The following is a 25,313-nucleotide window of genomic DNA, read 5'->3' as shown; positions in this document are numbered from 1 at the left end:
AAGCTCACAATAGATACACATGCAGCTCTAACCAGCTTCTGCTTAGTTGGAGATTCTCATGTGGTCACTATAGCTGTGATTCACAGTCCTAGTTTTAAGACACTGAATACCTCTGGTTATACCAAAAGATGTAAAAATTGATTTTAAAAAAGTAGCTGGGCAGGTGGCACACGTCTACAGTCCCAGCTACCGAGGAAGCTGAGGCAGGGGGATTGCTTGAGCCCAGGAGTCCAAGACCAGCCTGGGTAACATAGTGAGACCCTCTTTTTTTTTTTTAAATAAAGATAGACAGTTCACTTTTAATTAAAAACACAAACATATTAGAATGAATGAACAATAGGTTGTAACTGCACAGAGGATGAGAATCGCTCTTGCAAATCAAAAGCTCACCCAGCCAGACCTGCCCCGCTTGGACCTGCTGGAGAGTGACGCCCCAGGGGAATCTCCATTGTCAAACTGCTTGCGCGCTTAACATCAGCCACCCGCCTCCAGCCGTTTGATTTCCTGAGCAGGGATGCAAATTATGATGAGGTTTTCCTTTTAGGAGGTTTTCCCTTTAGGAGTCATGGGCCTGTGTGGGCAGAAGCAGGTCCCTCAGGAGGGACACCCAGAAACAGCACTCTCGTATAGCTGATTGTAGCTGAATACCTGTGTTTGGGTGTATCCTGCCTGCCGACTGTACAGTGGGGCCTCTGTGTACTGGGGCCTGATCTCATGCTGTCAGCCAGGTTTGCGCATAATCCGCTGCATTATGAACTGTTATGCTGAAATTAGAATGTAAATTAGAAGCTCCTTGGCAGACTGGGAGGTTACACAAAGGGGAGCCAAGGGCATGAACATGTTCTAGGGGGAAGATGGCCTAAAATGTTTAAATTTGCTGCTGTAACTACCTCTTACATTCCTCTCACATGTGCTATGTTCACTTGGAGGTGAATGGTCCTTTGATTTCTTCTCTCCTCTTATCAACCAACATTCATATGGGTCTAGTTCTCCACCTCTGCGTGAATACCCAGGAAGGTGCCATCTCACATATTTCATTTTCTGAGCAGGAAGCCATCTCAGCAAGCTGCCTGCGTGGCCTGTCCTTTTCTGGCAGTCCGGTGAGGCTCTGCCGTTTCACTAATATCATGGTCAACATGAGCAGGTGCCCTGAGACCCTATAACAGAGCAAGGCAGGCTCACTGACGGTTATTCAGATGTCGACTCTGGAAGAGAATCAGCACAAAGCGGGCACTCCAAGGAGGAGCAGAACTGGGCTCCATGATCGTTTCATAGGCTTTGAGGTCAAGGACAGGAACAGCAGTCTTGTGGCTGGAAGCAGCAGAGCTTGACAAGAGGAAGCCTGTGCGGAGCCACCGCCAACAGGAGACGGGGTCCTGCTGGCAGCTTTTCTGGGGAAGGACGGCATTGGAAGTGAACTGCTGTGGTTTGCTTCAGACTGTGGTGCACCTGGAATGTGTCCGGGGGAAAATGTTGAGGCTTGAGTAAAATAGCACAGCGCAGACATTGGCAACATCTGCCTGGTCTTGGCACGAAGTCACATAGAGCGATGGGCCCAGTGTGTAGGGAAGTTGGGGGAGCCAGGAAACAGCCAAGTCTGGCCTCCGCACCATGCCTCAGCTGGAGGGGTTCTACATTTTACCTACTTGAAAACTGAACCCTAAGAGTTTAGGATTTTTTTTTAAGACACAACATTTGAAGCATCTGAGTGAATCGCTGATGGGGCTTCCAGAGCTCCGTGTATCTCAGCGCTGCCTTTTCTTCCTGTTGCTCTGAGGCTCACATCACCCAGAAAGGATGTGTTCTCCCTCTGCCGGCTTTGCCCTGGGCTAGGCCTGTGCGGGCTCTGCAGGGGGTTGGGGGGTCTTTCCCCTGCTTCTCCTACCAGGCTCCTTCTGTGACCTGTTCAGTCTCTGTCTCCTCTGACAGCATCTGTCCAAAGCCCCAGGTGCCGCTTAGAGCTGATCCCTCGGGCACCCCAGGATGCTGTGCCTTTCTTTCCTCTCTCACATGGCCTGGGCCATTGTCCCTTTGCTCAGCTGGCATCTGTCTTCTGCGCCTTCTGAAGTCTGGGTGGCCAGTGTGTCTGTGGGAGTAAGGGCCTTACCAGAGGGTACTGGAGAGCTCTCTTGGCTCTGACTATCCCAGCTTCTAGTCCCCGGGAGGTTTGCTGAAGACCATCCTAGCTCCACTGTGCCTGTCCTCTTCCTCAGCTCCTTTCCAACAGAGTCCGCATGCTGCTTCTCAGTCCAGCCACTCAGCGGCACCTCTGTTGGGACAGCAGGGTCGTTAGAGCGGATATATCACCCACATTGCTAGGACCAGCCTCCTGGTTAATTGAGACCTGTGTTTTTGTTGGCTTCAAATGCAGAGAGCTCTGTATGAATGATCTTCTGCCAGAAGCAATGAGAGAGGTGATATTTTTCATCTACAGGGAAGTACTGAAAGATTATTTTGAGGAGCCCTAGAACTATATCAGAGCCCATTCCCGGCCGGGCGTGGTGGCTCACACCTGTAATCCCAGCACTTTCAGAAGCCAAGGCGGGGGAATCACGAGGTCAGGAGTTCGAGACCAGTCTGGCCAACAAGGTGAAACCCCGTCTCTATTAAAAATACAGAAATTAGCCAGGTGTGGTGGTGTGCACCTGTAGTCCCAGCTACTTGGGAGCCTGAGGCAGGAGAATCACTTGAACCTGGGAGACAGAGGTTGCAGTGAGCCGAGATCACGCCACTGCACTCCAGCCTGGGTGACAGAGCAAGACTCTGTCTCAAAAAAAAAAAAAAAAGAACCCACACCCCCACACCCATGAATCAGTGAGTACTCAGTGTCCACCGAGAGAGCCTCCAGTCAAATAGAGAGTAGAGTCTGGCCTTCCTCAACAAAACACTAGCAAACTGGATTCAATAGCACATTAAAAGGATCCTATATTTAATAACATAATCAAGGGGAATTCATCACAGGGTGCAGAGATACTTTACCATAGGCAAATCTATAAATGTGATATGTCATGTTAACAGAATACAGGACAACCATATGATCATCTCAACAGATGCAGAAAAAGCACATGACAACATTCAGCATCATTTTATAATAAAACTCTCTTCAAATTAGATATAGAAGAAGGGTTCCTCAACACGATAAAGGTCATACGTGACACACCCACAGCAAATATACTCAATGGTGAAAAGTTGAAGGCTTTTCTTCTAAGATTAGGAACAAGACAAGGGTGCCTACTCTCACCACTTCTATCCAACGTAGTACGGAAGTCCTAGCCATAGCAATTAGGCAAGAGAAAGAAATAAAAGGCATTCAAATTGGAAATGAAGTTAAATTGTCACTGTTTGCTGGCAACATGATCTCATATATAGAAAACCCTAAAATTCTGTTGGAACTGATAAATAAATTCAGTAAAGTTGCAGGATACAAAGTCAACATACAAAGGTCGGTAGCATTTCTATACACTAACAAGGAACTACGTGAAAAAGAAATCAAGAAAACAATTCCATTTACAATAGCTGCCCCCAAAATGCTTAGAAATACATTTAATCAAGAAAGTGAAATATCTGTACACTGACAACTATAATTACACTGATGAAAAAACTGAAGAAGACACAAATAAATGGAAGGACATTCTGTGTTCATGGATTGGAATGATTAATATTGTTAAAATGTCCATACTGCCCAAGGTGATCTACAGATTCAGTGCAATCCCTATCAAACTTCCAGTGGCATTTTTCGTAGAGTAGCATGGCCCTTTGGTTGGAAAGACTGTAGATACCACTCGAGATGGGTTAGGATGCACATGACAAACTGTTGGAATGTGGGGCTCTTCCAAAAGGAAAGCAGGAGTGCAAGACTTTTCCAGAAAGGCTGGTGGCTTTGGCAGAGAAATGGCATCTAAGCATATTTGTAAAGCTTTCTCCTCCTCTATGTTAGAGTCAGAAGCTGCATGCCACCCGTGTGCAGAGCCAAGTCCAGCTCAGCTTTCCCACAGGTTTGCTTACACTTGCTGGGCGACCCCAGCCTGGCTGGAGGTGCAAGGGAGCACGTTTGTACCTTGTAATGATTTCTCTCTAGAGTAGTGCAGATGTTCGCAGGGATAACGTCAACTGCCACAGCAACTGGAATTCTATCTGCAAACTTTTATTTGCTGTGTTGGAATCATTAGTTAATTAGGACTTTTTTTTTTTTTTGGAAATGGAATTTCACTCTGTGGCCCAGGTTGGAGTGCAATGGCATGATCTCGGCTCATGGCAATCTCCATCTCCCAGGTTCAAAGGCTTCTCCTGCCTCAGCCTCCCAAGTAGGTGGGACTACAGGCGCATGCCACCATGCCTGGCTAATTTTTTGTATTTTTAGTAGAGATGGGGTTTCTCCATGTTGGCCAAGCTGGTCTTGAACTCCTGACCTCAAATGACCGGCCTGCCTTGGCCTCCCAAAGTGCTAGGATTACAGGTGTGAGCCACTGTGCCTGGCCTTAATTAGGATTTTTTTTCTAGCAGCAATTTTCCATAAGAAATAGACTATTTTTATACCATTATTTATTATTTTGTGGGTGGCCATTTTCTGAGTAGTCATATTGGTGAGCAACAAAACCCTATTGAAAAGAGAGATACTGCTGATTTATGAATTTAGAGATACCTGTATCCCCATTAATAAGCAAATGAATAACATCAACCACATACTCATTAAAAATCCCCAAAATGCTGCAAAGCTTCTATGTTAGTATTCTAACTCTAAAAAAAAAATAAAAATAAATAAATGAAAATGCTGTTACTGTAACACCCTCTAGCAATCATTACCAATAGGTGCTTGAGCAGTGAATATAAATGATGGATTTCAGCTCCCTCAGTTTGAAGTTGGGAAGTTAACAGGCCAGGGGTAAGGGTCCCCAGAAGTAGAGGATGGGGGTGAGCAGCCCCCAAGAGAAAAGGCAAAGAGAAGAGAGGCGGGAGGTGACAAATGACACCGCATCCCTCTTCCCTTGTGGGAGCCAGCCTTTGTGCCTTCCATCAGCTGCAGGTAGAAGCCAGGTGAGAGGCCACTGGAGTCCTATGGGCCATCAAGGCAGGAAGCATCTCTGGGTAAAGATGTGGGGAGTAGGCAGATATGGGGCTTGTGCTCCATGGCTGTTTTTGGAGTCAGGGCTTACACTCTTTGGTTCAAAACTTATTGTAGTAAACTGTATTCCCAGAGGACCCCTCAATTAAAGTATCACTACCCTCATAGAATGGAAGTGAATGTATTCACATTCATACACAATGGTGGATTCTTTTTGCTGTTGTGTTTGTTTTAAAAGTCGAGGCTTTCCCTTTCTTTCAAACTCTATAATACTGTTGTTTTTCCCCCTAAAAGCATCATTATACACACAGTGTTCTAAGAAAAAGTGCACCAGGGAATTAGCACTGGGGCCTGAAGTATTCTGGAATGTCCCTTTTATTAGGGCAAAGTCTTTCCTCTCTTTCCTTTCCATTTTTGTTTGTTTGTTTGTTTGTTTCTATTTAAAAGCTCTATTTTAGGCTGGGCGCGGTGGTTCACGCCTGTAATCCCAGCATTTTGGGAGGCCAAGGCGGACGGATCATGAGGTCAGGAGATCGAGACCATCCTGGCTAATACAGTGAAATCCTGTTTCTACTAAAAATACAAAAAATTAGCCAGGCGTGGTGGCAGGCGCCTGTAGTCCCAGCTATTCGGGAGGCTGAGGCAGGAGAATCGCTTGAACCCAGGAGGCAGAGGTCGCAGTGAGTTGAGATCACGCCACTGCACTCCAGCCTGGGCGACAGAGTGAGACTCTGTCTCAAAACACACACACACACACACACACACACACACACACACACACACACACAACCTCTATTTTAAAGAAAAGTCAAAGGGAAAAACTCCACCTGTGTTTGCTCTACCCTAAGTCAATTGCTTTCATTTTCCTTTGTTCCTGTCTAGTCTCTATTATGAACATGCTGCTCAAGTTTTTATTCATTCTTAATGGCTTTATGATATTTCATTTAGCTGGTCTTTTTTTTTTTCTTTTAAATCCAATCTTTCCCTTACTGCGGGATGTTTTAAGGTCAGGCCTCAGTGAGCCTCTTTGCACATATGGTTTCTTCTTCTGGAGTCTTTTCTGGAATAATTCTGGGAGTGGGCTCACCCTGCGGGAGAGTAACATTTTTATAACTTGATAGATGTAGCTGAGATGCCTCCCAGAGGGGAGACCCGCCTCTCCTCCGGCAGCTGTGCACGTAGGCTTGTTCCCAGCAGCCTGGCCAGGGTGGTCCACCTGGTGTTTCTCATCTTCTTTCCCCGGAGCGCTGACTCCTGCGCGTCCTCTTGGAAGACTCTTGACAGGACGGGTGTTTTATGGGTGTGATTCAGTGTCCTCTTGCATCAGTTCAATGTGGTGGTGTTCAATCAACCCTTGTAGCGTTAGCAAAATTTGCTCAAGTCATTCCGCAGGAATGTCTGTGTCTTGCTTCCAAGAAAGCTTGTAAGTGCCGGCAACAGGCCAAGCAGCTCACAAACCTGACCACAAGCCTGTGAGTAATTGTGGGGCAGCACTTAGCAGTCTTTTATTTTCGACTTATTAAAGTCTCATCTTGGCCTCACCTTCTCCCTGGAAGGTGGCGTGGGTGGGGACCACTGGGTCAGATCTTTTTCACCCTTGCCGTGGAGCCAGTTTCCTGTTGCATGTGGGGGAAGCAACATGTGGCGAAGAGTATAGAAAACGAAAACATGTGGGTACAGTATGTATAAGTGGAGGGAACAAACTCATAATTCCAACTAGTTTCTCATGAGAGACTCATGAATCATTCTGGTAGTTCTCAATATAAACTTAATCTAGGCCGGATGTGGTGGCTCACACCTGTAATCTCAGCACTCTGGGAGGCTGAGGCAGGTGGATCACTTGAGGTCAGGAGTTTGAGACCAGTCTGACCAACGTGGAGAAACCCCATCGCTACTAAAAGTACAAAATTATCCAGATGTGGTGGCTCACACCTGTAATCCCAGCACTTTGGGAGGCTGACGCGGGTGGATCACTTGAGGTCAGGAGTTTGAGACCAGCCTGACCAACATGGAGAAACTGTGTCTCTACTAAAAATACAAAATTAGCTGGGCGTGGTGACGCATACCTGTAATCCCAGCTATTCGGAGGCCGAAGCAGGAGAATCGCTTGAACCTGGGAGGTGGAGGTTGCAGTGAGCCGAGATCCCGCCATTGCACTCCAGCCTGGACAACAAGAGCAAAACTCCATTTCAAAATAATAATAATAATAAAAAACTTAATCTCTAACTCTGTTACTCCCTGTAGCATTTGCAAGGACCCTAGGGCTGGATGTTTCTCAGAGGGATAGTCTAGTACCCTGGCTCATGCTCGAGTTATTTCTGTACAAGTGATTGTTCTTGTCTGGGTCTGTCCTTGAACATCTCTGGAGATGAGAAAAATCACCGAGATTTAACTTTGTTCCATCCTTTCTTTCACTAGAGATTGAGGTGGACGTGCTGGTGTAATCCTTTCTTCTTGGCCGCCGCCCTGGGGTGATCCACACAAGCCCAGTGCTTTCTTCATGTCGCCCTCGTAGGGCTGAAGGTGGCAGAGTACTCTACTTCTCGCTGTTGCATTTCTTTATTTGACACTCACCTAAGATAAAACCTTTTGTGACTCCTGACTCTTAATTTTTCTCCTGTTTCTCAGTTGACAGTGGACTTATGCCCAAACTCTAGCTGAGGAGTGGAAGGACTTGAATAGAACCTCATCCAAATTCCTGGGTGGCAAGTCTGTGTTCCTGCTGGTGATAGTAGTAGTAAAGTTATAGTAGTGTTTGCACAAGAAAAATGTGAAAATTCAGGACCAAGTTTGGGGGAAAAGTAGAGCAAAACAAAATAGAAGATCAAAAGCTGGGAATTAGTAAAAAAGAAGTGGATGAGGAAGAATGGTATGAAGAAAAATGAGAAAAGCAAATGAAAATGAGGGCATGCAAAAATACACGAATCAGAAAATTAAATCTAGGAATGGGATGATTATAGAGAAGGAAAGATGGTTCGGTGTAGCTGGTGATCAGTAGAGGAGATAGTCACGGAGGAGGATTTACCCATCAAATATCATGTGCCTCCACCACACAAGTTTCTCTCCTGCCTTCCTCTTCTTCTGGGACTGTCCGAAGGACCAGAGTAAGTACCACAGCATCTGTTAACCCTTTGCTATTGTTAATTGTTAGATATGTCTTGCTTCCTCTTCTCCCCGTCCCCACCCCACAAACAAACAGAAGTGCTTGATCCAAGATCCCCGAGGGTATCTGTCCCCTGAGAGGGTCAGCTCGGCCAGGCTAGAGCGTCCAGTCACTCAGTCAAACTCAGTCTAGATGTTGCTGGGAAGGTATTTGGTACATAGTTGACTTTAAGTAAATGAGATTATTCTCCATAGTCTGAGTGGGCTAAATCCAGTCCACTGAAAGGCCTTGCAAGCAGAACTGAGATCTCCCTGAGGAAGGAGAAATTCCACCTGCAGACTGTGGGGTAGTTCCTGCCTGGAGTTGCCGGCCTGCCCTCCTGATGGCCTGTCCATGGCTTTCTGACTTGCCAGGCCCACAGTCACATGAGCCAATTCCTTGAAATAAATCTCTTGATGTACGTATGTATGTGTGTGAATCTTACTGGCTTTGTCTGGTAGAACCCTGAGTGATATATCCCTAAACCTTTCATTCGACTTAACATTTGTTTCATAGCAGTTGGGTACGTTATTAATGATCTTGCATTTTCTCCTACTTCACGGATGACGGTCTTGTGGCTCCTCTCAGCCTGGGCATTTTCTCCTACCAAATCAGGTGCAAAATATGTGCCCCAGCTATGCATGTGTTACTCCACTGTGGAAAAATCTCAGGTTTTAACTAAGAAAGCAGAAGCAAGGAGTTTTTCAATAAAAGGGTTTCCTTAACACTGTCTGGGATCTCTTTGCCCAATGATTTTCAGGACACGAAACCAGGTTTTGAACTAACAGTGATTGTAGTATTCATTGCTTTGTATGATTTTTAAAGAATCTTTTCTTTGTATGTGTGACTTGAGAATTTTACCTTAAAATGGAGTAAGTACTGATTGCTAAACTGATCAATGTTAACAGAACCACAGAAAGGCTGGACTCAGGTAGGGTTCCCATCTCCGCACAGCTGTGTTGCCCGTCACCTATTCCAAGGAATCGCTTGTCAGTTCCCTGTTTCAACACAAGCACTTGTTTCTGCCTGTCATGCTGCTGCGATTATTTATCAGTGACAAATGATTATTTGTCATTGTTATGATAATATTAGGCCACAGATGTCACAAGGCTTTGGGTGGAATTAAGCTCAGTGGCAAAATTAAGCAACCTGAGCTTCAAAACATCCTAAATGGGAAAGCTTTAGTTCAGCACCAAGTGCAGCAGGGAGAAACTCAAAAGTTTGCCTTGGGGACATGATATCCTAGTTGTGGAGCTTCTCAACTGAATGCCTTGTGGTCCTTTTCTTTCTCTATATTTAGCTTCTTGGTAAAAACTCAAGCTTTGAGAAATCCATTTCAGAAATTCAAATGGGCAGAAAGAAGCAGTGAGGAAGGGAAAGTATCAAAACGTTTTTCCCTTTCTAACTTGTTCTACTGGTGAATAGTGACTGATGGAAGACCCACAGCCCTCCACTAGACGAAATCAGGCAGAGCTGAGAACATGGGAGTTGGAGGGAAGGTGGTTCCTCCCAGGTCATGGGGCAGCATGGAGAACCCTTCTCAGGCGTTAGTCAGGGGCTGTTAGCTCAGATGATACAAACCAAAAAGGACCTACTCTTGAGTGGCTCACCTTTTTTCTATTTTGCAATCCTAAAAATGATTTTTTAAAAATCAGCTCTAAAAATACTAAATACGATTCTAAAAGAGCCAAGCCAAATAACACTGCAAGTATAGGGTGGCTTCCATGTTTGCATACTTCCCAGTTTGAATACTAAAATGAAAACTTGGGGCTGTTTGGAATGTTGGCCTGGAAAGCAAGGGTGAGGGAGCGTCTGCAGGCCGCCTGGCTGCCTTTCACAGCATTCCAGAGCCGACGGGGGTGCGAGGGGCCACAGCCCAGGCCTTCCAGCAGCCTGGAGAGAGGGCAGGGAGCCACCCTTCCTGCCTCCAGACCTCCTGCCAGGGAGAGGAGGCGACAATGCCTGTGTTCCACACGGGATTCTTGACGGTTCCGGGAGTTTCTGTGGGCCTTAGGTAGATATCCCCCAGCGCCCGTGATGCCCCGACCCGTTACAGCTTCGCTATTGGGAGTGAAAGGAGGCGACCCTCCTCAGCATTGCAGTGACTTGCACAGACTGATTCGCTCTCCTTAGCAGTCAGTGAACATGTGGTAGGGTGATTTAGAACTCGAAGGAAACCCGGTGAGATACCATTTCACCCTACCAGATTAGCGAAACTTTGCAAGGGTGAGGACACCAAGCGTGGCGAGGCTGAGGCGCGACGGGACCTCTTCTACACGATTCTGGAGGCCGGGGCGCCGCAGTGAGGGGGAGAAGGATGCTCTGGGCCCCAGCCGCGGCCCGGGCCCTGTGCGCGCGACCCTGGCTGCCCTGCTCACAGGAGCCCCAGACTAGCCAAAGGCTCATGGCCGCAGGGTGGATGACTAAACTCATGTCTCTGCATCAAGGAGATGGACACATGACGCAGGTGAATCTGAGAAACAGGATGGTGAGAGACAAGTCACGAAAGAACGCGCGCTCAGTGATTCCACTTACAGGAAGATTAGAAATGGGCCAGCAGCAAACTCTGCAGCTGAGGAATGTGAACACGGGCGGCCAGTCTGAAAAGTGGGAAAGCCGCTATTGCAGGAGTCAGGGTGCGGGCCTCTAGAAGCGGGCGGAGTCTGCGGCAGGCGAGGCCAAGCGTTTGCTTTGTAATTCTCCTGGAAACGTGGGCTGTGGCTTGTTCAGTCTCGATATGCTTGTGTCCCGTGTGCGCAAACAAAACGAAATGCAAAGTGGCTGTCTAAAAGGGAGTCGCGGGTCACAGTGAGTGGCCCTGGCCCTCGCCCTCGCCGGTGGTGGCGTGGCTGTGGCCGTCCTGGCTCCTGGGCCAGGCCGCCTGCTCCCGCTTCACCGCCGCGCTCTCTGCAGACGCAGGACGGTGTCCAAGCCAGCACACGGACCTGAGGCACCTGGCTGTCGCCCGCCGCAGCCGGTTGCGGGGCACGGCGGGGGTTTCGAACCCCTTTTCTCGCTTCTTGGGGGACCCCTGGGGCTGCCCTGGAGGCCCAGGAACCTCGAGGCCAGGCCCAGGCGCCCCAGGCTCGCAGCAGGGCAGAGGGTGCCTCCCTGCAGGCCGCTGTGCCAGGGTCCCCGCAGAGCCCTCCGGGCGGAGCAAGCCCCCAGCTTGGAGACGGCCCTCTGGGCAAAGACAGGCTCTACCCGCAAGCCTGGGAGGGTGCGGGCGAGGGGAGGTGCCCCGGGGTAGGGAAACCGGGCTCAGCCGAGGGCAGGCGGGCCCGCCCAGGCCGCGATGGGAAGGGCGCGACTCATCGTCCACGGTCGGGCTCTCGCAGGCGGGCCAGCGCTACTGCCTCAGTCCTACAGAGCTCTGGTGAAAGACAGCGCTCAGATGAGACCTGGGGCGGCGGATTCCGCGGGAGTGCTGCCTGTCTGAGCCGTGAAGGCGTAGGGGAAAAGGTGGCGGCTTCCCTCCGTCCGCCCTCCTGACAGTGGAAATGCCCAAGGGGGAGGCATCCTCTGACGGGAGGGACCTCAGTGGAGCGCAGCTCTTGCAGATCATTATCTGCGCTTCCCTGCCTCCACCCCAAAGCCACGTGAGGCCAAGGAACACAGGTGGCTGATCAGACGTCTAACCTTAACACATAACAACTTGCCTCTTGCTTTGCAATTTACATTGCAGAAGATTCCAGGGCCCCACCTTAGCAAACAAACCCATGGTTCTAAGCTGCATTTCATCAAAGAATATCACTTTTTACGAACTCATTAAAAGCTGAACAAGGCCGGACTTGCAGGCATGTGAAGCCTGGAGAGCACCTTCCCACGTCTTTTGATGGCTCTAATCTTACTCCCCCCCGGGTCCTAGGCAGAAATCTAGAAAATCCTTCATGTCCTTTTACTACAATGCTCCGTCCTCACGCTCCCCTTGTCGTCAGCCTCTCCCACTCCCTGCAGCTGCAGGCGGTCCGTAGGTTATAGGGTGAGCTAAGGAGGCAGGGAGGTCAAGAGGAATTGATTTCAACCCCTAGTAGATTGCAGGGATGGAAAAGGTGAATTTGTATTTGACCATTTCACACACACACACAAAAAATCTCTTTTTAGTGTATACATATGTGTGTGTGTGTGTGTGTGTATTTTTTTTTAATTTTTATTTATTTATTTATTTTGAAACAGAGTCTTGCTCTGATGCCCAGGCTGGAGTGCAGTGGCATGATCTCAGCTCACTGCAACTTCTGCCTCCTGGGTTCAAGTGACTCTCGTGCCTCAGCCTTCTGAGTAGCTGGGACTAGAGGCATGCACCACCATGCCCGGCAAATTTTTTGTATTTTTAGTAGAGACAGGGTTTCACCATGTTGGCCAGGCTGGTCTCGAACTCCTGACCTCAGGTGATCCCCCACCTCGGCCTCCGAAAGTGCTGGGATTACAGGTGTGAGCCACCACGCCAAGCCATTTATAACATATGATAATATTATAGTTTTGTCATGCAAAATTCAATCAAAACACTATCATAGGTTGAACATCCCTAATCTGAAAATCCAAAATCCAAAATGCTCCAAAATCCAAAACTTTTTGAGCACTGAAATGAGATAGTGATACCTTTGCTTTTCTGATGGTTTTGTGTACACAAACTATTTCATGCACAAAATTATTGAAAATATTATATAAAATTACCTTCAGGCTAGGTGTATATGAAACAGAAATAGATTTTGTGTTTAGTCTCAGCTCCCATCCCCAAAATGCCTCATTATGCATACGCTAATATTCCAAAATCTAAAAAATATCAGCCATCCAAAACATATCTGGTCATAAGCGTATTCGGTAAGTGGTACTCACCCTGCATAGGGCTTTGGAGAAGATTTTGGGATCCTGCTCTCAAGAAGTTAGGATGGAAGTGGTGGTCATGAAATTGTCTTTTTACAAAACTCATCTATGCCGCCCAATTTCTCCACGTAGGAAGGAATCGTGTCTCCTAGTGACCTGGACCTTGTCATGTCAGAAGGGTTGGGCATGCGGTATGCATTCATTGGACCCCTGGAAACCATGCATCTCAATGCAGAAGGTATGCATCTGGGGCCAGGATGGGAATTCCATTCTATTTAGTGTTGTCATGGGTTTTGTAAACAGTCACGTTTTGCCTTTTCTTACAACTGAATAGAGACAGTATATAGGAGATGACGGCCAGCCCTGGTGATTCACAGACAAGGCAGGGATTCGAAACGCTGTGTACTGAGTTGTAAATCCATGTGGAGTGCATGCACCTCAGGGCTCCGTGTGGTGCATTGTGCTCAGGTGAGAGCTCAAAGGAAGAGAGGTTGGTGATGTCACAGAAACTTCGCAGCATGTCACCCAGCCTGGCAGAAGGGAAAGTGGTAGTTTCCTGAGGAAGATGATGACATTATTTACAGAGGCAAGACGAAAAGATAGGGGGCTGACTTAACCCACAGGGACCTCTGCTGGATATATCTTCTGCCCAAATATGAGCAAGGTTTTCTTCTAGAAGGCTAGGGAGCCTATAGTGAGGGAGGGCTTCCACAGGCTGGGAGCTGAGGAGGGGCATATGGGTGGGGCAGACCAGACATTGGCCAGATGCTGCCTCCAGAAGGCTTGGGGGGAATTAGGTCTGAGCCCATTATCTGTGATCTGGTAACTCTAAAGGAAAGACGACTTGGGAAGGACAAGAAACTTCCAAGAATGAAACTCTGTCAACCAGATTTTAATTGATCCAAAAAGAAAATGTCATTTGATAACCAATAAAACCTATAGCAAATTAAAACAAAGTAAAATTTTAAAACTATGTATAAAATCTGGAGAGAGATGTAACCTAGATGTTATTATTGCCAGCTATCTCTTGGTACTGAGACTATAAGTAACTTTTAGTATCTTTTTGCTTGTCTGTGTTATAAATTTCTACAATTACTATAGATTAATAATATTACTAACTTGGAAAACATATAGAAAGAGAAAAGAAATATTGTATGCAGCTCCATGGTCTGCATTTAACAAAGGATACTGAGAAGCTGGGGCTTATCCAGAAAAAAGTGACCAGAGTCTCTTGCATGTCTCTCGGTCTGTATGTTTTGTGGGGGCGGAAGTGGAGTGAAAGACTGGAAATGGCAAGCAGACAGACAGGTTTGGGCTCAGTACATGGCAGGAAGAACTTTCTAGTAACAGGAGCTGATGTCCAGGAAAGGCCCATGCTTTAAGTGGGTAAGCTGAAAAGGGGATGTGGTTGCCTGCCTGTGGGAGGTTTAGATGTTGAGAGGAAACTCCCTCTGTGAGAGCGGAGGTTGAGAGTTGGTGACCTCTCTCAGTCTGTTTGACTTCAGTTCTGTAATTTCAGTATTACATTTTGGTAATAGTTCAGTCAATTTTCACAGTAGTTAATGAAATATGCTGTCCAATGAATAATTCAAGGCAGCTTGACTAGACATGTTCCTGCATACAGCAGGTGCACAGATTATTTCTGAAGTGGATGGGCCGTGTGTTCTCTGCTTCAGTCCTTATCAGAATCAAGCTAAGAAGAGCTAAGAGGAGTGAAGGGAAGAGGGGAATCTGCTCCAGCACTTGTGTGTTAGTTTTTTGGGAAGATAACCACTGAATAGAAGAAGATAATGTAGAGAAAGATGGCCTCATGCAGTGAAACAAGAGTTTTCTTGTATTATTAACACAAAGTCTAGATCATTTCAAATGGTGTTTTCAACCAGAACCTCAAAACTTGTGAGCATATTTAAGCATTTGAAATGTATATAGATTTGTATATATACTTAAGCATTTGAAATGTATGTAGATTTGTATATATACTTAAGCATTTGAAATGTATATAGATTTGTATATATACTTAAGCATTTGAAATGTATGTAGATTTTTATATATACTTAAGCATTTGAAATGTATATAGATTTGTATATATACTTAAGCATTTGAAATGTATATAGATTTGTATATATACTTAAGCATTTGAAATGTATATAGATTTGTATATATACTTAAGCATTTGAAATGTATGTAGATTTGTATATATACTTAAGCATTTGAAATGTATAGAAATTTATACATTTGAAATGTATACAGACGCTGCCTGAAAACCACTGTGTTTTTCTTTCTCCTTTTTTTTTTCTTGAGAAAAATAAGATAATTGAGGAATCATAAGAAATAGATAGGGACAGAACTGAGAACAGCTTTGACTTTCAAACAAATAGAAACAGAAGCCAATGAAACCAGAAACTCAAGAATCAAATAGAGTGGCAGACAGGAAGGAGGCCCATAACAATTTTTCAAACAAAGCAGATATGATAAGAAAACCTAATTGGCTTCATATGATAATGGTGGACGGATGTAGTTTTCAACTTCAGAGCATTCCAAAGACCAGAGTTGGAGAGTTATAAGATCTGGCTGGGAACCCATAGAAATGTTTATCATTCTTCCCTGTGTCACCCAGAATATATCAAGATTGGAGTTGGGAGAATTTTTCTTCTTTTCTGATACTGTTTTCATAAAGCCAGCATCTCAGGTTAAGGGTAGTTATTAGCCTGAAAAGCTACCATTTATCTAGAACTAGTGCAAATATTTTAGGATTTATTTTTAATCTAATGAAATAGTTTCTGAGAAACAGGAGGCCAGCGTGCCATTGCCTTTTGGCTCCTTTTACAAACAACACCCCTGAAAGACGGGCACTCAGAATGGTGCTTCTGGCCTGTGGAGCCAGCGGGCCGGCTCCTTACCCTGGCTTTCCAGCCTACTGGCTGTATAACCTTGGGCAAATGACTTAAGTTCACTGCATCTCAGTTTCCCCATCTGTGAAATGGGGACAACAGTAACTGCTTCCTCAGGGTGGTGTGAGAATTGAACCAGATGGAAGCTCTTAGCTGGATTGCTGGCACCTGTTAAGTCCTTAATATATGTTATATTCAAACAGAGCTTTGTCTTGTTTGTTTCACGTACTACTTTTCTAGTTTTTTTCGTTGTTGTTTTATTTTTGGTTTTTAAAATTCTTCCAAAAAGATTCACAAGTGCAGAGAGAGGAATAAATACAGATTAGGATTTTATTTATTTATTTATTTATTTATTATTATTATACTTTAAGTTTTAGGGTACATGTGCACAATGTGCAGGTTAGTTACATATGTATACATGTGCCATGCTGGTGCGCTGCACCCACTAACTCGTCATCTAGCGTTAGGTATATCTCCCAATGCTCTCCCTCCCCCCTCCCCCCACCCCACCACAGTCCCCAGAGTGTGATGTTCCCCTTCCTGTGTCCATGTGTTCTCATTGTTCAATTCCCACCTATGAGTGAGAATATGCAGTGTTGGGTTTTTTTGTTCTTGCGATAGTTTACTGAGAATGATGATTTCCAATTTCATCCATGTCCCTACAAAGGACATGAACTCATCATTTTTATGGCTGCATAGTATTCCATGGTGTATATGTGCCACATTTTCTTAATCCAGTCTATCATTGTTGGACATTTGGGTTGGTTCCAAGTCTTTGCTATTGTGAATAATGCCGCTATAAACATACGTATGCATGTGTCTTTATAGCAGCATGATTTATAGTCCTTTGGGTATATACCCAGTAATGGGATGGCTGGGTCAAATGGTATTTCTAGTTCTAGATCCCTGAGGAATTGCCACACTGACTTCCACAATGGTTGAACTAGTTTACAGTCCCACCAACAGTGTAAAAGTGTTCCTATTTCTCCACATCCTCTCCAGCACCTGTTGTTTCTTGACTTTTTAATGATTGCCATTCTAACTGGTGTGAGATGGTATCTCATTGTGGTTTTGATTTGCATTTCTCTGATGGCCAGTGATGGTGAGCATTTTTTCATGTGTTTTTTGGCTGCATAAATGTCTTCTTTTGAGAAGTGTCTGTTCATATCCTTTGCCCACTTTTTGATGGGGTTGTTTGTTTTTTTCTTGTAAATTTGTTTGAGTTCATTGTAGATTCTGGATATTAGCCCTTTGTCAGATGAGTAGGTTGTGAAAATTTTCTCCCATTTTGTAGGTTGCCTGTTCACTCTGATGGTAGTTTCTTTTGCTGTGCAGAAGCTCTTGAGTTTAATTAGATCCCATTTGTCAATTTTGTCTTTTGTTGCCATTGCTTTTGGTGTTTTAGACATGAAGTCCTTGCCCATGCCTATGTCCTGAATGGTAATGCCTACGTTTTCTTCTAGGGTTTTTATGGTTTTAGGTTTAAAGTCTTTAATGGTTTATGTTCAAGTCTTTTATGGTTTAAGTCTTTAATCCATCTTGAATTGATTTTTGTATAAGGTGTAAGGAAGGGATCCAGTTTCTGCTTTCTACATATGGCTAGCCAGTTTTCCCAGCACCATTTATTAAATAGGGAATCCTTTCCCCATTGCTTGTTTTTCTCAGGTTTGTCAAAGATCAGATAGTTGTAGATATGCAGCGTTATTTCTGAGGGCTCTGTTCTGTTCCATTGATCTATATCTCTGTTTTGGTACCAGTACCATGCTGTTTTGGTTACTGTAGCCTTGTAGTATAGCTTGAAGTCAGGTAGTGTGATGCCTCCAGCTTTGTTCTTTTGGCTTAGGATTGACTTGGTGATGCGGGCTCTGTTTTGGTTCCATATGAACTTTAAAGTAGTTTTTTCCAATTCTGTGAAGAAAGTCATTGGTAGCTTGATGGGGATGGCATTGAATCTGTAAATTACCTTGGGCAGTATGGCCATTTTCATGATATTGATTCTTCCTACCCATGAGCATGGAATGCTCTTCCATTTGTTTGTATCCTCTTTTATTTCCTTGAGCAGTGGTTTGTAGTTCTCCTTGAAGAGGTCCTTCACGTCCCTTGTAAGTTGGATTCCTAGGTATTTTATTCTCTTTAAAGCAATTGTGAATGGGAGTTCACTCATGATTTGGCTCTCTGTTTGTCTATTGTTGGTGTATAAGAATGCAGGCCAAAATCTCCTTAAGCTGATAAGCAACTTCAGCAAAGTCTCAGGATACAAAATCAATGTACAAAAATCACAAGATTAGGATTTTGCTATGGCATGGAGAAGCCTCTGGAACCAGGTACCTAGAGTTTCCCAGCCGGGTTTGTTTCTTTGCTAAGCTTTAGACTCGCAGGTCAGTAGAGAGAGGAACCGCTCAGCCTTGTCCCTGGGGCTGTTTGGGTTCCTCCTGCATTTTGTTCCACTTGAAATGAGGACATCTCAGAATCTGGCAGCGTGGAAATCGCCTCCAGGGGAAGTGGATGTTTATTTACCATTTTGCCTCACAGATTTCCTCTCCTGTGTAGACACTTGCCTTTTTTAAAACTGAGATGCCTGGTGGCTGGTGGGTTTGGTTGATTGATGGGAAGCAATTATTTGCCAGCCAGTGGAAGCAGGTGAGCTGATGGGCGGGGACTTGCTGAGGTGAGGTGAGGGGCCCAGGTCGGTTCTGCCTCCCCTACCCTGGGCAAGTCCTCACTCAGGTGGGAATTTGATCCTAAGAGTAGGAATGAGATAATGTCGCTCTGTGCTTTGAGGCATTTTTGATCTTCCTTAATGAGTTCTGTGAAACCCTGTCTCTAAAAAGCAGGTGAATTCATACAGGTGTGGGTTCATAGCTGTGTGAAAGAAACCGGACTTCCCATGTATGGGTGGCAATTAAGGCTCTCCAAGGAGCTGATGCCTGGAATCCCTCCTAGTGGCTGTGGCCTCGGGCTGGGGTTAAGGCCTCCTCTGGTGCCTGCTGCATACATGGGAACAGAAAGGATTCCTGCCTGTGCACCTGGGGCATTCAAACCCACTGTCCCTCAGAGGCCCACAGCCCAAGGCTCGCAAGTTAGAAAGCAGCAAGTTAAGCTACATCCAATCTCATGAGAATCAATTCTTTTTTCTACTCTTTGTCTTTTTCTGGATAAGCATCTCTTAAGAAATTAGGTTCAGAATCTTCTAAAAAGCCAAGCTCTGCAAGGGTTTTGGAAGAATTAGAACTCAAAGGGACAGAGGGCATGGAAGCACAGAAGAAAAAATACAGGGGAGGCTGGATTAGATAGAAATAGTGGGGAAGGGCAGACCAGGGGATCAAAAGTGAAGTGGGCTGTGTTGTATTTTTCCTATTTCCAAAGAAATTGGCATTTTAGAGTAATTTACACCCAATTCTCCTCTCGTGGTGTAGAGAAGCCAAAATAATTGTTGAAAATAAATTACACCTCCCTAAAATGGAAGGGGAGGAGTTGCAAATAACAGTCACAGTCATAAGTTTACTGGGACATGGTTGTAAATAATCAGGCAGATGCAGGTCGTGAGTCTAAGTCACTGAGAACTCCTGCCCTTGGAGCACCGGAGGCTGCACCCATCTCATGGTGAGCACGTGGTGTGGGCGCCTAAACTTCGTCACAGACAGTGAGGCTCTTCATCCCAAGAGCATGTTACAGAAAGTTTTTGTATCAGTAAGATTGACATTTTAAAGGGTTTCCTGAATAAAAATGGGGAAAATTATGAATTGCACTATTATGAATTCCAGCATGATAAATTTTAAAGGGACATTTATTTCTACAAAACAGAATAAAACAGAATAAAAATTTTGTAGAAATCAATGTCCCTTTAAAACGTTACAAAGGCAGAAAGGAAAGAAAGTTCTAGAAAACTCCTGGGAGGTTCAAATGGTTTCACAGAACAGGGAGAGATGAACACTTGCTCAGAGAATGTGACATGTTCCAGAGAGCAAGTGCTGCGTGAACTGAACCCCTGGCCTGTGGCTGCTCTGGTAGGAGAGGGAGATGGAACTGGCTGCTGAGGGGTCTCGTGAGGGCGCCTGCCTGCCTGCAAGTGGGGGGATATGCAGCCACAGCAGCTCTTTCCATTTTCTTCTAATTTAATGTATTTTCAACTTGATTCTTGTGTCTCTGCCCTCCCCCACCCCAAAAGGAAGGAATAAACTGTATTTGTGTCTAGATTTTGTCTCCTTTAGTTTTAATAAATAAGCAACTAGCAAAAGTGAAGTAAATAATTTCCCAAATGAAATAAATGTGTAGGTTGTTTTCTGTTCTCCAGAAATGCTAAGCCATCTACAGTACTTATCCAGTGCTGGAAAGCTCAGGAGACTTCCGGAATTCTGCACTGCCAAATTAACACTTAGGTTAAATGAGATGAAACCCCTTCTTTTATAAACAGAGTACCCATCAGTTAATTTCAGGTGCTAATGTCAGAAAAGTTGGTGTGTTTGAGTCTTTTACCCTTCAAAACCATTTTGGGGGAAATTTTAACACACTGAGAGAGAAGAACTATTTGAAGCAAATAAATTGCAACCCAATGATTTTAGGCTTTCAAATCAGCATAGGTCAATCAAAACTAAACCCCAAAGATGATGTTTGTTTGTTTATTTTTTTGCTTTTTGAGCGTATCTAGTACCGATGGTTCGTATTTTAAGTTAATCATCCACAGTTTTTGTGGGGAGTGGGAAGCTGAGCTGGGGCAGGCTCTGCACGTTCTGCGGCTTCGTTTGTCCCCATGTTACCTTTGTAGGCGGACTGACCAGCTGCTGAGCCTTTAAGGGTTTGAAAGATGTGGGAAATGGGTCAGGGTCGCAGCAGTAGCCCAGCCTATGTCCTCCATGGCGCCCAGGACTAGAAACGCCTCCTCCTCCTCTTCCAGGATCCCGGCCCTGGCTTCTGACTTGACTTGCTAAGCACAGGCCGGCACCAGCCCGTTCGCCTCCCGGCAGCAGGGAGGGGAGGAATGTGAGGGAGAGTAAGTCTGCGGGGCCCAGCGGGTCGGGGCAGGCCAGTGCTGGGTGGGGGCCGTGACTGGCCTGCGCTTTCCCCTGGGCGCACCCCATTCTCGCACAGTCAGCCTAGCCCGTGCGGCTCCCTCCCTCTCCCTCCAGGATAAGCCTCTTCCTGCATCTCTTCACCAAAGTCCCAGGGCCCTCTCCTTAGAATCTGAGAAATCATGGCTCTCCGAGGCTGGGGAGCAGCAGGAGCGTGGGGAGCGTGCATGGGGGCTTGTGCAGATGAGCACCTGGCTCCATCCACCCAGATCCATTTACCTGAGATCTGACATTTTTAATTCTTGGAAAATGCATTCAAACGTTGTACACAAATAACCTTGTACACCCATGGTTGGAGGAAACACTTGGTGACATTAGGACTTACTGTGATAGCCAACAAATCAGTGTGTGAACGCAGGCCAACTGGAGGGTCCCATGAGATGCACCAGCAGAGGTGGCATGCAAGGTCTGAGGGACCTGGCACTTTTTTTTTTTGAGACGGAGTCTCGCTCTGTTGCCCAGGCCGGAGTACAGTGGCGCGATCTCAGCCCACTGCAACCTCTGCCTCCTGGGTTCAAGCGATTCTTCTGCCTCAGCCTCCTGAGTAGCTGAGATTACAAGCACCTGCCACGCCACCTGACTGATTTTTGGTATTTTTAGTAGAGACGGGGTTTCACCATGTTGGCTAGGCTGCTCTTGAACTCTCAACCTCAGGTGATCTACCTGCCTTGGCCTCCCAAAGTGCTGGGATTACAGGCATGAGCTACCGGGCCCAGCCACGACCAGCACTTTTTGGCATTCGAACCCCCAGGAGCCAGCGTGGACAGTGGGTAATGGGGAGGGTCGCTTCTCCAGTGCCAGCAGGCCCTTACACATTCCCCAGCTCTGTCTTGTCTTTACAGGGAGGGAAGAGTGTAGCTTATCTGACCCCAGGGTGAAACTCTCTGAATGCATTTCTGAGTTTAAATATAACCAAGAATGTTTTTTCTGAGATTGTGGATTCTTGTCTTCATGCAATTCCAGGTATGTTAAGCTACTGCGACAGATACAGCGAAGGCATAAAACATGTCCTACAGACTTTTGGACCCATTCCAGAGTTTTCCAGGGCCACTGCTGAGAAGGTTAACCAGGTATGTAACTTCTCTGCAACTCACTGCAGAGAAGAATGTTGGCCACCTGGAGCACTTGCTGCCCCTCACCTCTGCAGCGGGTGGGCCTGCATCTGCAGCTGGAATCTTTGCCCTTGATCTTGGTGGTTCCTCATTCATAACTTTGTTCATACTTCCATCGTGTCACCAGGACACCTTAAGGACAGGGGACCAGTGAACTGATAGCTCATTGTGACTTGTCTCTGAGGGACTGAGGTCTTTCAAGATTTGGAAAGCTGCTGTTCATTGAGGGTTTACTGCTTTTGTCTTTGAAAGCAGTTTCTGCACAGTTTGCATAAACAAGAGCAATAATTACACTCCTGATAAATTATTTCCTCTTTATTGTCCTTTTTTTCCTTCTCCTTCTTGCAGGACATGTGCATGAAGGTCCCTGATGACCCAGAGCACTTAGCTGCCAGGAGGCAGTGGAGGGACGAGTGCCTCATGAGACTCGCCAAGTTGAAGAGTCAGGTGCAGCCCCAGTGAATTTCTTGTAATGCAGCTTCCACTCCTCTCATTGGAGGCCCTATTTGGGAACACTGCAAGCTCTTAATCAGCCCTCTGTGACATAGGTAGCAGCCCACGGAGATCCTAAGCTGGCTGTCTTGTGTGCAGCCTGAGTGGGGTGGTGCAGGCCGGTAGTCTGCCCGTCACTTTGGATCATAGCCCTGGGCCTGGTGGCACAGCAGCACTTGCGTTCTCGGGGCTGTCGATTTCCTGCCACCTGGGCAGATAACCTGGAGATTTTCACCTTTTCTTTTCAGCTTGATTGCATTTGACTATATTTTACAGCCAGTGATTGTAGTTTCATGTTAATATGTGGCAAAATATTTTTGTAATTATTTTCTAATCCCTTTCTGAGTACTCTGGGGCCCTGCATTTATGAGGCACCTACCTTCATTTTGCTAATGCTTATTCTGAATAAAAGTTTTTGATTCCTTAAAGACATCTTTTCTCTTTTGGTTTTTTATGAGAAACACAGCATTTGATCCTGATGGCCGGCATATTTTAGGGTGACCATGACGCATAAGTCATAAGCAGATACTTTTTTCCAGGCCCTTTGTCCGTCACTCAGCAGAAATCCAGCAATGTGGGCTTTTCCCAGAGCAGGCTCCATGGTACCCTGAGGCTCTATGGTCAGATGATGTTTGGGAAACATCACTGACTGCCCAGCCCTTAGACACCCCACGTCTGTAGCAAATTAAAGGCACCAAAGTTCTACACTAAAGTACCTGTTTGATCCAACACTCCATTATTGTCTTTGATGTGGTCTTTTCCTAGATCTAGTCCCAAAACACTCTGGGAGTACCATCACATGCCCCACCACCCACAAGGCCATGCACACCACAGTGGCCAGATGCCACCAGTGGGCTCCCCTGACACTTCCCAGCCTTGCAGCTTCTGGTGCCCAGCTTCGTCCAGCAGGGAGCTGCCTTTCCTTGGGGCAGGGCTGTGGAGGTGTTGGACGCAGTGCCCCGGTCAGGAGCCGTGTGGAAGTGGTCATCGTGGCTAACCTGTGCTCACAGACTTCTGCATCGCACTCATTTATTCTCACAGCATGCGCTGAGTGGCTGTGATGTGCCAGGCGTCCCACAGGTGGCCCCTGCCCTTCAGAAGGTCACCATAAAAGAACATTAATTGAGAATAAAACAGGACTGGTGCTCCAGAGGAATCCAACACAGGAGAGCCTGGCCAGCTGCCTGCCCCATGTGCCCTGGAAGGTCTTGAGGAGGTGGCCAACCTGAGGGGGCTCGGGTAACAGGTGGAGTCAGCCAGCCCTTCTGGGAGAAGGAGAGCATGGGGAAGGGCTGGAGTGCTCTGGAAATGAGGAGCTGCCCACCCTGACCAAAAAGGAGCCCTGGAGGGGACCCTGAGTGGAGCCAGGTAGGGAAGAATCCAGGGGCTGTGCCAATGGCTGGGCCTTCACCTAGAGCCAAGCGTTCCTCAGGCAAGGAGTTGCCCCAATCAGATCAGGCCCTCAGAAAGCTCATCCCACAGCAGAAGGTGCCGACCTGGAGGCAGAGAGTGTTGGGGTCCATGTGAGAGTGAGTTGGGCAGTGAACGCAGAAACCATCCCAGGTGGAACCCACAGTCCCCACAGGACCCGAGAGAGGCGAGGAGGCTGGAGCTGATGTCACCCACAAGATAAAGAGATTAGGGGAGAGGCAGGAAATGTGAGTGCCATGATATGCAAGCTTCACTGAAAAGGCGATGTGGCCAGACATGAAGGAGGCTTCAGCAGGAAAAGGATCCTTCCCTTCATCTGATTAAGTTTCAGAAATTCCTTAACTGGTGACTAAATCCCTCACCCCTCACACCCTGTGACCTACTGACAGAGTTCCTTTCCGTCAGGTCTGCGCTCCTCCCTGAAGCCTCCAGCTTTGGCTGCTTTCCTTCTGCACACTCCCAGGTCTTGGCCCTGTCACTGCGCTGTCCCCTGTGCCTGCAGGACTCCCCTGATGAGCCCGCCAAGGCCATCTGCAGTTCCCAGGTCCAGATGTGGGGTCGCTGAAACGAGGGGGGCGTGGGGTGCAGGTGGCCCCAACCATGGCCTGCTGGGCTCATGGCATCCCTGAGCCACACATTCCAAGAGGAGCGGCCACAGCAGCCCTGGGCAGCACTGGCGCCAGCATGCAGGGCGGAACTGTGCATGGCTTGGAGGTACATCGATTCATATAAGTTCTATTTTCCCACTTTTGCTGTCAGGTATTTTGTGTGGATATCAGGCATGTTTTGGCAGAAGGAAGCAGACAGAAGTGCTTCATGATTTTGCTTGAAGCAGGCACAGTGTGCAATGAGGAGTGATCGGCTGTGGGAGTGCCCAGAGTCTCACGTAAGGGCTGAAAAAGTCAGGCTTTTCAGGCTTGAGAACAGCAGCGAGCTCATTTGTGGTTATGGGCCCAGCTTCAGGAAGACAGTTATGGAAACAGCTGGATAGAGTCAGGAATTGGCCCAACACAGAGCTGAAGGGAGAGTGGGGTATGTGAGCCTAACCTCACACAAAACCCAAGCAACAGGCCCTTCAGAGATGAGTGGGAGGGCTTCAAAGCAATCAGCTGTGGCTTATGGGGGCCTTTCTGCTTTTCAGTTTGCCGTCCCTGGGGTCTGGCTACCAAAGCGCTTGGTTGCTTTATGAGTTTAGTGGCTGTATAATTTCATGTGCCAGTTTTCCCATAAATATCCTCTTTCCAGGATCCCATCCAGGAGCTCACATTGCATGTCTTTGTTCCATCACCC

The 25,313-nt window shown here is 46.6% G+C and overlaps 1 protein-coding gene across 5 annotated transcripts in view; it reads left to right on the top strand.

Annotated features, from left to right (window-relative positions):
• CRYL1 (crystallin lambda 1) overlaps positions 1-23,022 on the top strand; it is a 122,428-nt gene extending 99,406 nt beyond the window's left edge. For all 5 annotated transcript variants that reach the window (XM_001147202.7, XM_001147059.7, XM_009426694.4 and 2 more), the window contains 3 exons: positions 13,161-13,266; positions 21,952-22,058; positions 22,449-23,022. In XM_001147202.7, coding sequence (XP_001147202.1) covers positions 13,161-13,266; positions 21,952-22,058; positions 22,449-22,562 — 327 coding nt within the window. In that variant the 3' untranslated portion in view covers positions 22,563-23,022. The remainder of the gene's footprint in view (positions 1-13,160; positions 13,267-21,951; positions 22,059-22,448) is intronic.
• The last annotated feature ends 2,291 nt before the right edge of the window (positions 23,023-25,313 follow it).

The sequence above is a fragment of the Pan troglodytes genome, chromosome 14 (genome assembly GCF_028858775.2).
Source record: "Pan troglodytes isolate AG18354 chromosome 14, NHGRI_mPanTro3-v2.0_pri, whole genome shotgun sequence".
NCBI lineage: Eukaryota > Metazoa > Chordata > Mammalia > Primates > Hominidae > Pan > Pan troglodytes.
Note: the sequence above shows the minus strand (reverse complement) of the source record. Positions and strands in the feature narration are given on the sequence as shown.